The sequence below is a fragment of the Pimephales promelas genome, chromosome 10 (genome assembly GCF_988280905.1).
Source record: "Pimephales promelas chromosome 10, fPimPro1.hap1.1, whole genome shotgun sequence".
Classification (NCBI taxonomy): Eukaryota; Metazoa; Chordata; class Actinopteri; order Cypriniformes; family Leuciscidae; genus Pimephales; species Pimephales promelas.
This window is the reverse complement of record NC_142778.1, coordinates 26064854-26076857: the sequence shown is the minus strand read 5'-3', so window position 1 is coordinate 26076857 and position 12004 is coordinate 26064854. Positions and strand designations below refer to the sequence as shown.

Below are 12004 nucleotides of genomic sequence, written 5' to 3'. Positions count from 1 at the left end.
TAAACCCTACTTGATTTAGTTCTATAGCATCAGACATTACATATTTAGAGGCCAATTATCTTTATGTTAAATGTTATGTTAACTAGGGAAAGCAAACTGGAGGTCAATTGTTTCTACACTACACAGAATACGGCTGTACTTCACTAACCGGCTTCAGAAGATGCTACATTTACCTTATTACTGCCCTGCCATGATAACAAGATTACTCCTTAGATCAAACACACAAAAAAAGGAAAAGAAAAATAAGCAATGTTATTTACGAACGCTTTGTTCTAGGAACCCGCTGTTCGCCTTCAATTTTTTTCCAAAGTGCTTTAAAAGCCAGCGCTTCTAAAACAATTATCTCATCTGGAAATGTACCAGCAGAAGAGTGAAAGGAAGATAACCAGGCCTGGAGCTCTGGGAGTCCCGAGACTTTAAAATAGCATCGGCCATCAAAGACAAGGGACAACGACACAGGGAGATGGGTCGAGATTGGTTTTCTTGTGTCTTGCACGCTCTGTCTGCTTCTATTCCTCAATGGGAGAAGTAACAGAAAGAGTGAGGGACAGATAATCAAGTGCGGGCCTGCAGAGGGCTGGTGGATTGTGGGTAGAGGAAAGAGCAGAAGCTCTTTAATAGATTAGAAGCGCTCGTGTAGCGGAACCCCCACAGGGAGCCCACGGCCAACCCGCCACTCATGTCTGGGGCAGCTCCCCGTCCTTTCACTGGGCTGTGAAACTCCAAGAGTGTCTTAACCGTTTGTATCGCAACCCCCAGGACTATAAACATGCAAAGAGGCGAGAGTGAATGAGAGAATAAAGGGGGGAAAAAAATCCATTTGAATGGCACGTAATGATGCAATTTAGCTTTGCAATGATGCAGGCTAGCACACTGAGTTCAAGTGCGCTGATGTGATTTACACTGAATTCATGAAATATATTCAAATGATGTTTGGAGGGTATTGAATCATAAATTCATGGAGACTCTTCTGGAAAAGCCAGCTTACGTTGGTAGCTGTGTTTTGAAACATGCTAACTGGTTTCTGGCTGGTCCAAGCTCCTCATTAGCTGTTTTTTTTTTTTTTTTTTTTGGAACTCGGTGACAAGTAATCACATCTGTGCCGCTATTTAGAATGAATGAAAGTGTGATATTGCTTTAATACAGAAGTTCACATGTCTAGAGAGAGAGAGAGATGCATTGACAGCCAGTCAGTGTTAAACAGAATGACAATATTATGTTATTCTAAATGTCTGCACTGTTGGAACTCCGCTCTGCAAATCCAATTCGAGGACCAGAACTAAATATTGTATGCAGCCACAAAAGTGTTCAATACGTGATTTGTCCATTTCTTTCTTGGTCTAAAACTGGAGTTTTACTTCAACACAAACAATTCAGAGCATAGTTCAGAATTAGTCCATAACATGGCAGCCAGCATGGGATTGATCGACAGATAATGATGCATTGTGGGATTGAAAAGCTGCTCTGCAGCTGGGAGCAGGGGTCATCCTGTGAGGGAGACATTGGCGCTGGGAAATCTTAATGGCACAGACATCATGCCATTATGCTACAAATTACCTGCCGGCATTAGTGTCACCCTCTGCCCAATCATTTTCTAGCCAAGATCAATCCGAGCTGGGGTCTAGCTGGCCCTCCTCGGGGGCCTGTCCTGGCAATTAGCTATTGATTTTTTTAGCCTTTTATTTTCTGAGGCCGATGCTCCGCCAGCCCCGCATGCCACTTTCTCAGAGCTGCCACATCAGGCCGGAGGCTGCGACACGGCGGAGATGGAGAACAGTCCTGTCAGAAGGTGAGGATATACAGGCAGAGCAGCAGGTAGTCACCAACCTCTGCCACAGAGGTGAACATCACTGATTACACTGTGCTGAATGGGTCACTGGTGTTGACAGACCACCTGGGCTATAGCACAACCCACACAATTACACCTCAGTACTAGTTAAGCTCTACCTTTAAGCAAAAATTATTGTAGCATTTAATGCAATAAATAAATAATAGATACATTGGGAATCTAGACATCTAGTCATCCATCCATCTATCTATCTAGTCATCCATCCATCCATCCATCCATCTATCTATCTATCTATCTATCTATCTATCTATCTATCTATCTATCTATCTATCTATCTATCTATCTATCTATCTATCTATCTAGTCATCCATCCATCTATCTATCTAGTCATCCATCCATCTATCTATCTAGTCATCCATCCATCTATCTATCCAGTCATCCATCCATCCATCCATCCAGTCATCCATCCATCCATCCATCCATCCATCCATCCATCTATCTATCTATCTATCTATCTATCTATCTATCTATCTATCTATCTATCTATCTATCTATCTATCTATCTATCTATCTATCTATCTATCTATCTATCTATCTATCTATCTAGTCATCCATCCATCTATCTATCTAGTCATCCATCCATCTATCTATCTATCTATCTAGTCATCCATCCATCCATCCATCCATCCATCCATCCATCCATCCATCCATCCATCCATCTATCTATCTAGTCATCCATCCATCCATCCATCCATCCATCCATCCATCCATCCATCCATCCATCCATCCATCCATCCATCCATCCATCCATCTATCTATCTATCTATCTATCTATCTATCTATCTATCTATCTATCTATCTATCTATCTATCTATCCATCCATCCATCCATCCATCCATCCATGTAACAGTCCATCTATCCATTCATAGGGCTGCAACAAACGATTATTTTGATAATCGATTACAGTTTTTCTCAATTGCTTTGGCTCAGTTCTCAAATGTTTTTTTTATTTCCCAAAACATTAAGTTCAGATCTCTGAACAATTCGCTTCTTTTTCACATCAGATTGGAATTTCTTATTGATTTGAGCAAATTGCAAATGCTTTGGCACATGTGTGCAAAGAGTACATACAACTGTCTGCAGTTTGGACAACAAATAATTGCATATGGCTTGTTGTTCAAAACTGATGACCCGATTCTCACTTATACTGTCAAACACTTCAGAACTTCTCAGACATTTTTTATTGTGTAAGCCATCACATTCAAAACGATCTATTCAATTATCATTATTAGTACACATGAATGTACTGTTTATTCTAAAATATATCTGACATTGACATTGTTTGTAGTGTTTGCTAAATTGGCACATGACCTCTAATTGCATTCGCAATCGAATTGCAAATTACCTCTAATATGAATCAACCATTTAACCATTTAACCAATCAACTTTGGGAGTATATATATATATATATATATATATATATTATATATATATATATATATAGAATGGAGGACATTCACAACCCTGAACTGCAGCAACATGCTCATGGAAGAGCAATTGGAAGGCGTGTTAGAATACGGTAGAGGAAGAAATAATCGAGGAAGAGGTGGAAATAGAAGAGTCAGAGTCTCTGATGAAATCAGAGCCACACTTGTGGATCATGTCATAAATCTGACCATTGCAGGGGATGGGTGCGGCATTCAAGGAGATTTTTTCCATGGTGTGTGGCAATGGTAACATCAGATGTGATGTTGATGAAAATCTTTGGCCTGACCAACGTGAGCGACAAGATGTCCACCAAGAATAATTTGTTTCTTTTTTTTTTCCATGAATGTTATTTGTTGTTTGTGTATTTGTGGTAATACACAAATATGAAATGTAAAGTGAAATTTTGTTACTCTTGTCAGTTACTTTACATGTACAGTAAATGCACTTGTATTGTGTATATACACACGAAGTACAAAAATAAACACTGTAAACACTGTTTTTTCCTTTTTTTTCTACCTAATATTGACTTTTCTCAACAAATATGAGATTTGTTTACAATAAACCCTTAATTTTTATGGTTGACTGTTGTGGTGAAAAAACAACTAAACATTTTGACCAGTGTGGCTCACACAATGACAAAAATACTTTAGATTTTGGTGGCCTTGGCCAAATTATTGACAAAATAACTAGGTTTTGAAGCATGAATTAAATGTTTTGGGTGAGTAACTACATTTTGCAGACATGCTATAAAGTTTTGAAGTTCCTGCAAACAGTTGTGACATTTGCACTCACAGTTTAGAGAATGTTAAGACTGTTTCGAAAAATGTGCCAAAGCAATTGAGAAAAACTGTAATCTAACGAGTATTAGAACGATTAATCGACTAATCGTCAATTATTTGCTGGCTAATCAGTAAGTTTGGAACGATTATTCAGCTTTTTTCAATTAGTTTCAATTGAAAATTTCAATTGAAAATTAGTTCAGCTTTTGAAATAGTTGTTTCAATGAACTTTGAGCCAACTAAACAGGTCATTCTCTTTAAGTTTTCAGATTTCAGTCCAACTCAAATCACATACAAATGCTCTCTAAGCATTGTTTAATAGGACCACTGCTTGTAGAACTGAAACAGAAAAAGGGACATTTACTTCAGGACACAAAGAAGGGTAAAGTATTAATCGGCAAACCATTATTATAAATCTAAAATTACAATCCTTTTACTCCATCTATCTATCCATCTATCTATCTATCTATCTATCTATCTATCTATCTATCTATCTATCTATCTATCCGTCTATCCGTCTGTCCGTCTGTCCGTCTGTCCGTCTGTCCGTCCGTCCGTCCGTCCGTCCGTCCGTCTGTCCGTCTGTCTGTCTGTCTGTCTATCTATCTATCTATCTAAATAATGATTATTTATTTGTTAAAAATGTAAAATAAAAATAATAAAATGTATTTATGTATACCACAACAACTTTGTTGTGGATACAGGTTAACTTGTATTGAACCTGGAACAATCATTTGAGCTGCTGAAAATCACAGGTGCAATGAAAAAGCCAGGAAGCCTTGTATACTTCAAAAATAGAAAGAAAGAAACAAAGAGCCAACAAGAGGAAAGGCAACTGAGAAATGAAGATATTTTCCCCAACAAAAATAGCCTGTAGAATCCGAAAGACACAGGGGGAAGAAAGAGAGGGAGAGTGAATAAAGGCCTGCCAGAAGTCTAACTGTTTGCTCAGTTATCACCACACACAGAAATGTCAGAGTGCTGCTGTGTTTCCCCCTACAGGCAACTGTCCTCCCAATACAGAACAAAATAAATAAGAATAAATGCAAAAGAGTGCGAAGGGACGTGTGGAGGAGCCAGCGGAAAAAGAGAGAAAGAATTATACCGTCCGTTCAAGCCATATGTTCATTACTATCGCCATCAACATTGGCCCAATTTACTTCCCTAATCCATGTTCCTGGTCATTTTGGCAACATTCACACTGAAAGTGTTTTTTTAATTAACAAATACATTTACAAACAGGTGGGACTCTAAAACTGTATAAAATGACAGAAGTCAAGTCCCTTTACTATTCTTGAGTCAACCTCAGTACACACACACGTGCACGTTCATGATTTCCCTTGGATGATGTCACCAATAACTCTTGTTTTTCAACACCTCCCTTCCAACCATCTGTCATATAGAGACCACTGTTCATGATCCAAACATTTCCCAAGGAATAAAATCAAGTCTTGCCCTAAATTTTGCCCTCCTTAAATGTCACTCAGTAGTTCATCTTGACTTGGCACTTTATAAGACTGCCAAGCGTAAACACATTTACACATATAGTCACACAGCCTTGCAACTTGTTGAAAAGGCAGCTTGCAGAAACCTTCACTAATCAGGCCCCGTGCTGAGCCCTTTAATTTCTAACCTGTGCCAGCGGTCATGCTGATTAAAGCAGGCGGGGGGTAGGGGCAGAATATCTTAAACCCAATGCCCGAGTGGGAGGCCTGTAACCGTTAGTTCCAGTGCTGATTAATGTAGGCTCCTTTAAAAAGTTCTCAATTCCCATTTTTCATTTCCTCTCCGGACACACACTGGCATAGGCCTACTCTTCTGCCTAACGGGGCCTTTAAAAAGATCCTTCCTTTGCAATGCGTTCAGGAGGCAGCGGAGGAGGCACGCTGTGCACATCTGCACCCGAACACACACAAGCCTAAAGAGGAGAGAGGAAGTCACTGGGGAAAAAAAGCCTGGCCCCCGCGGCGCACACCTGCACCCACAATGCACTGCACACATGCTCCTTGAGTAGAGAGCAGTGACAATGGCAAACTGAACAGGAACTCTGCACCTCTAAACAACTGGTCAGGACAAGACTCTATGAAAATGATAAAAGCAACACATGATAAATATGAAAGAGCAAAAAATATGAAAAAAACATCTCCTTTTTTGGTGAATGGTGAGGCTTTTCAAATGATTGACTTAAAATGTATTCCATGGAAAATGGTTATAATTGATAGGCAATAGACATTAAAATGAATCTAATATCCATAAATCATGCATCTTCCCCAGTAAAGGTATCTTAAAAAATGAGACATGCCAATGAAAACGTAGCAAAGAATTAGAACCAAAATATAAAAGAAGCACTCAGTCCTGATGGCAATAAAGTGTTTTTATAAAAGACAGTAAACGGTTTTATTTTTTTACAGCAACTAAGCTGTAAGCAGTATTATGCAGTATATGTCCTCTAAAATCAATTAGACTTGCCCCCTAAAGAGTTTGTAACCCAGAGATGGGAAAATATGGAATATACTTCTTAAAGCTTAGTTGATATACACTCACTGGTCCCTTAGATACACGTTGCTAGTAATGGGTTGGACCAGAGCCCGTCTAACGGAGAGCCTTGGCACTTCCTATTAGCCCCGTTGCGCATCATCTTGGTTGCAGTTCCAGTAGAATTCCACTGGAGGTGATCGCGGGCGAGTGCAGAATGAATGGGAGTCTATGGGGCTAAACGGCTAAATGAGTCTCTTTCACCTGCTTGCCGTTAAACCAAAATAGATTTTATTGTTGATTCCGCAAGTTCAATATAGATTATAGGCCAAAAGTCGAATGAACGAGTACTTGTCCTTTTGATTTCTTACAGGTTAGGCTGTTGTTGGCCGGAACACGCTAGCATTCTGCTATTGTGTGACATCACATTTTTGAACAGATTTTTAGAACAGATAAGTGAACTTAAAAATGCAATTTTCAGGGGAGTGTATTTTCTTAGCCCTCCCTTTTGAATGCAACTTTCAAATTACATCCTGAGAAAAGTGGATTTCTGGGGGTGAAACCCCATTGACTCCCATTCATTCTGCACTCGACCACGAGCGCCCCCGCATGGACACAGAGACACGTTACTGCAGCCAGTCCAGAACCCGGAAGTAACCAGCCAGTGCCAATTCTCTTCAATTAGACATTTTCTGGTTGGACCCCCTTTTACCTTCAGAACTGCCTCATCAAGGTGTTGTAAACATTCCTCAGAGATTTTGGTCCATATTGATATTGACATGATAGCTTCATTCAGTTGCTGCAGTCCCACCACATCCCAAAGGTGCTCTATTGGATTGAGATCTGATGACTGTGGGAGCCATTTTAGTACAGCGAACTCCTTTTCATGTTCAAGAAACCAGTTTGAGATGATCTAAGCTTTGTGACATGGCGCATTATCCTGCTGAAAGGGATGAACTTGATTAGCAACAATACTCAGGTAGCCAGTCGCCTTTAAACAATGCTCAATTGGTAATAAAAGGCCCACTAGTCTACATTAACCTCGAAACAAGGTAGGACGGATCCAGGACAATTCTGACCCTATCGGAATGTCACAGCAGAAATAAGGACTCTAGATATGGAATAATCCGAGTAGATCAGCAGTTTCTGAAGTACTCAGACCAGCCCGTCTGGCACCAACAATAATGCCACGCTCAAAGTCACTTTAATTTTCTTCCCCAGTGTGATGCTGAATAGTGTTGTCAAAGGTACCGACTTCGGTACCAAATCTGTACTGAAATTTTTAAAAATGTGACAATATCAGGATGTCCCTCTAGTATTTTGAGCGCTGTTGAATGGATTCTAAAACACCTCTGATTGGCCATTGTGTTCAAGCACTCAACATATATGTCTCTGATTGGTTATAATGATCAACGCTTACAAAACATGTTGAAAATAGATGTATTTGATCAAAATGATCAAACACATCAGCGTTTGAAAGCAGGCGTCTATCAGCAGAAACGTCTATGTGTGAGCGTGTGAACACAAAGGCCAATCAGAGGCGTTTAAGAATCCGTTCAACCGCGCTCAAAATGCAAGCGGGAAATGCTGGTGTGGTCATATTTCTTAAATTTCAGTACCAACTTGGTACTTTTGACATAACTACTGCTCAAATCAAACTTCAGCAGATAATGTTGACCATGTCTACATGCCTAAGTGCGGCCATGTGATTAGCAGATTAGATATGTGCGTTAACGAGCAAGTGTACCTAATAAAATTAGAAAAATAAGAAAATACTATAAAAACATGCATTTATAATCAACAAATACATAAATTATTATACATTTATTGTAAAAACTAAATTGTTTTAACTTTCCCCCCAAAATTAATAATATAATAGCATAAAATTATATTTATATTTATTATATTTACATGATATTTATAATAACATTATATGATATAGTTATTAATGTATTATTACTACAATTATTAATCATTAGTATTATAATTATACAAGATAAAACAAAGCTTTTCTATATAGAAATACGTTCTGACTGAACAGTACTTGGCCTGTGAGTGTTTAAAGCTACACTGTGTAACTCTTTTAGTTTATTCTTAGCTAAAAACACTTAGTTCTTCCAAAAATATATGTGCTCATTAATGTATATTTACTTCGTTCAAGTAATAAAGTATTCTCGTGAGTGTATAATATGCCATTGAAAATGCATACGGGTAAGGGGTTCTAATGTCGGTCGCCATGTTGCCCCTCCATCTTGAAAGTACATTAGCCAAAGAGGGACATACCCGTTAATTCAAGCTTCGCCTTTCACGTTTACGTTTGAGTTAACACTCATGGACGAGGCCGAACTGGAAGCCATGTTAATCTTGGACTACATTGGCCACCGTAGGAGTTAAAACGAAATCAGAATTGAGAGGAACAGAAACTAATATTCACTGGATGATCATATACCTTTTCACCGCTAGATAGGGGTAAAAATCACACAGTGTAGCTTTAAGTTCTCCGCGGTTGCATAAAGGTCTTAGTTTAATTTCATTCCTCTTTTGGAGATTAGATAAACCCACTTTACTTAACCAAGTTACATCAACTCTGGAGGTGGGACGGAAAGTTTCCCCTCTGTTAGGGACTCTCATCTCCTTCCGCTCTAACTCTCTTCTGACTGAGCGCACATTACCCTTCATCGGGCTAAATGCATCTACAAGCAGGCACATTGTATCCGCCTACTCTACCTGGATCAGTTCATCCTGGCCTTATCGCTGATGTTTGAGGCTGACGTCTGTTTGTTTATGTTGTAATGAAAGCAGCGCAGCCCACTCTTCACAGAGAAAGGATTTGATATGATCTCTCCCATCCTATTGTGCTCACCACACTCATTGAGGTAGAGTTCACAAGCACGATAAAGCTACAAGAGTTAGTTTGTTGCGTGCCATTTTTATGAGTGTGTGTGGGTGATCCTTCCTTTTTAAAACACTAAAACCAGTTTTCTTGTGTTTTTAGGGGTTTCCATGGTGACATGGCCACAAAAACGACACAAAAAGAGTATGTATAAAAAGGAAAGCGGCAAAGTGCAGTGATAGAATGGCTGCAGAATTTGGGGGGGGAAAATATGGAAGGATTGTGAAATGGAAGTGTAGTATGGCCTCTAAGGAGGACGGGGTTGTGTCTTAATGAATTTCTTATTTCTGGAGGGCAAAGGACTGAAGAAAGTGTCATGCAGTCTGTAAATGGTCCAATTCTTTTTTGATTTATCAGACATGTCATGAAAACAATGTAGCATTCTCTGGTGGTGAGACACACAGGATGTCATTTGTGAGGGATGCTCACGATTAGCTTGGAGAGGCAATCTCTGTGGTGCGCGGTGGGAACACACACTTAGAGATAATGTGTTTGCTCATTAGGGATGACTTCGAAAGTGTCCTTTTTTAAATAAAACGTAATCCTTGCTTTATATATCCTGAGAAGAAACAAAAGAGATCATATGCAACTCTTTGCAAACACTTTGGACACTATGGTGATAAAATTCATTATTTGTGTACCATTCTCGTTGCAGTAAGATGATGAAATCTGTAAGACTGAATGGTTTGTTAGCTGCATTATTCTAGAATTTTGCTACAGTGTTTTAGGTGTTTTTTAGGCTGTAGATACGAGGTTGCTATGGTCTTCTAGGTGGTTGCTAACTGATCTAAGCAAAAACGTAAAAATGAGTCTGTGATAATCTGCATCCAAGAAAAAAAAAACCCCAAAAAACAACAACTATATATATATATATATATATATATATATATATATATAATGATATAAATGTATACAAGTAACCTTTAAATTATATATAATTTAATCCATCCTTGGTGAATACAAAATATTCACACACTCAAACAAGGCTAAATGGATAAGCACAATTATTAACATGAGATAAGCTAGAAGAGAAAAGAGGGCTGTTGTTGTTTTTGGTCTCGTTTCATTACAACAATTCATTGCACAATATTGTGGTCAACACAAACCATGTTTATCTTGCTTGTCTCTCTACTTCAATAAGTCTAGTTCTTTCTGGCAAGTGAAAATCATAAATTCAATCACTTAGTTACTAAGTAACAGCACACACCATTCAAGTCACCAGATTTGAGATACCATTCAAGACCGTAGCACAAAAGCAGGATGAATTTCTCCAAGCCATTAACCATTAGTATACACCATAATAATGGAGATGGAAACACAACTAATGACCTAACAAAATGTTGCAGTCCTTATCTTACACAGGCTGTGTTCCATCAAATTGAAGCAAAGTTAAACCACAATTATCGAAAACTTCCGACTTTCTTCTTCCAGTAATCTTTTCCTTATTCACATTCATTTCAACCACAAGAACATGAATACTCAGGTTAGGGTAGAGTACCTGTTGGGGAGCCCTCCAGGACCTCCCCAGAGTACCGCGGCTCCTTGAAGACTGGTCTGTTGTCATTCTGGTCAATAACAGACACGTCCAAGTCTACTGGTCCCTCTACCAACTTGCCACTTAAGTCAGTGGTGGATACCTGGAGCTGGGAGAGAGAAACACAAAAAAGAAAAAAAAACTCAAAACTGTTTCTGGCAGTAACTCACAAAGTAAATATAGTGCTTCTTCAGTTGTTTTCCATGTCAGGCAGTTGAGATTTCACATATGTGATGAGAGAAGATTTACATCTTAAAGAGAAACCTTAAGAAAACTGGATGATATGATTTTTGGAGGACAATTAACACATTGTGCGGTCAGCTGAAGAAATCTTCACATAATCATGTAAACAGAAGATTTAATATTCCTGAGATGTTTTACATTTCACATTGTTCCTTCTTTAGCCATATGCTCACTAATATGACACAGAAAGTTATTTTTTCAATATGGACACGTTTGGCCTTAGTATAAAAACATACTTTTCACTTGTTTACACAGTATTATTTGCATACTACAATAATCCCAAAAAACACCATAAATGTCATTTCCACATCAACTCAAATCACACATTCAAACTCGTTAATCAAAATGAACGAATCTTTTCCAAAGTCAACTCGTTCTTTTTGTTTGTTGAATGAACCAAGTGACACGGAAAAAAAAAAAATTGTTCATTTTGATGAACGAGTTCGAACAGGAAAGTCACCAACGCGCATCACAGAACAGAGCAAGGCGACCATTTGAGCTTATAATACTTAAACTTTTTTTAAATGAGCGATCGTTTCGCTTGATAAGGCCTGGAATCGTTTAAAGCCCTTTGAACAGTTTGCAGTTTGCAATGAAAGTGTCTTTTGGACCTTGGTTCTGTTTTGGACCTTGGTTCTGAACTGTTTGGTTCCCATTGAAGTCCATTATATGGAGAGAAAAACTGGAACGTTTTCATCAAAAACCTTAATGTCTTTTCGACTGAAGAAAGAATGACGGATATCTTGGATGACATGGGGGTGAGTAAATTATCAGTAAAAGTTTTTTTTTTTTTTTTTTTTTTT

At 38.6% G+C, this 12004-nt stretch overlaps 1 protein-coding gene across 1 annotated transcript in view; it reads right to left on the bottom strand.

The window, feature by feature from the left end:
• The window catches only part of cdh13 (cadherin 13, H-cadherin (heart)), a 369140-nt gene that overhangs the window by 144663 nt on the left and 212473 nt on the right, over positions 1–12004 (bottom strand). Inside the window, exon 6 of the mRNA XM_089116363.1 lies at positions 10923–11067. Within this exon, the coding sequence (XP_088972489.1) occupies positions 10923–11067 (145 nt within the window). The remainder of the gene's footprint in view (positions 1–10922; positions 11068–12004) is intronic.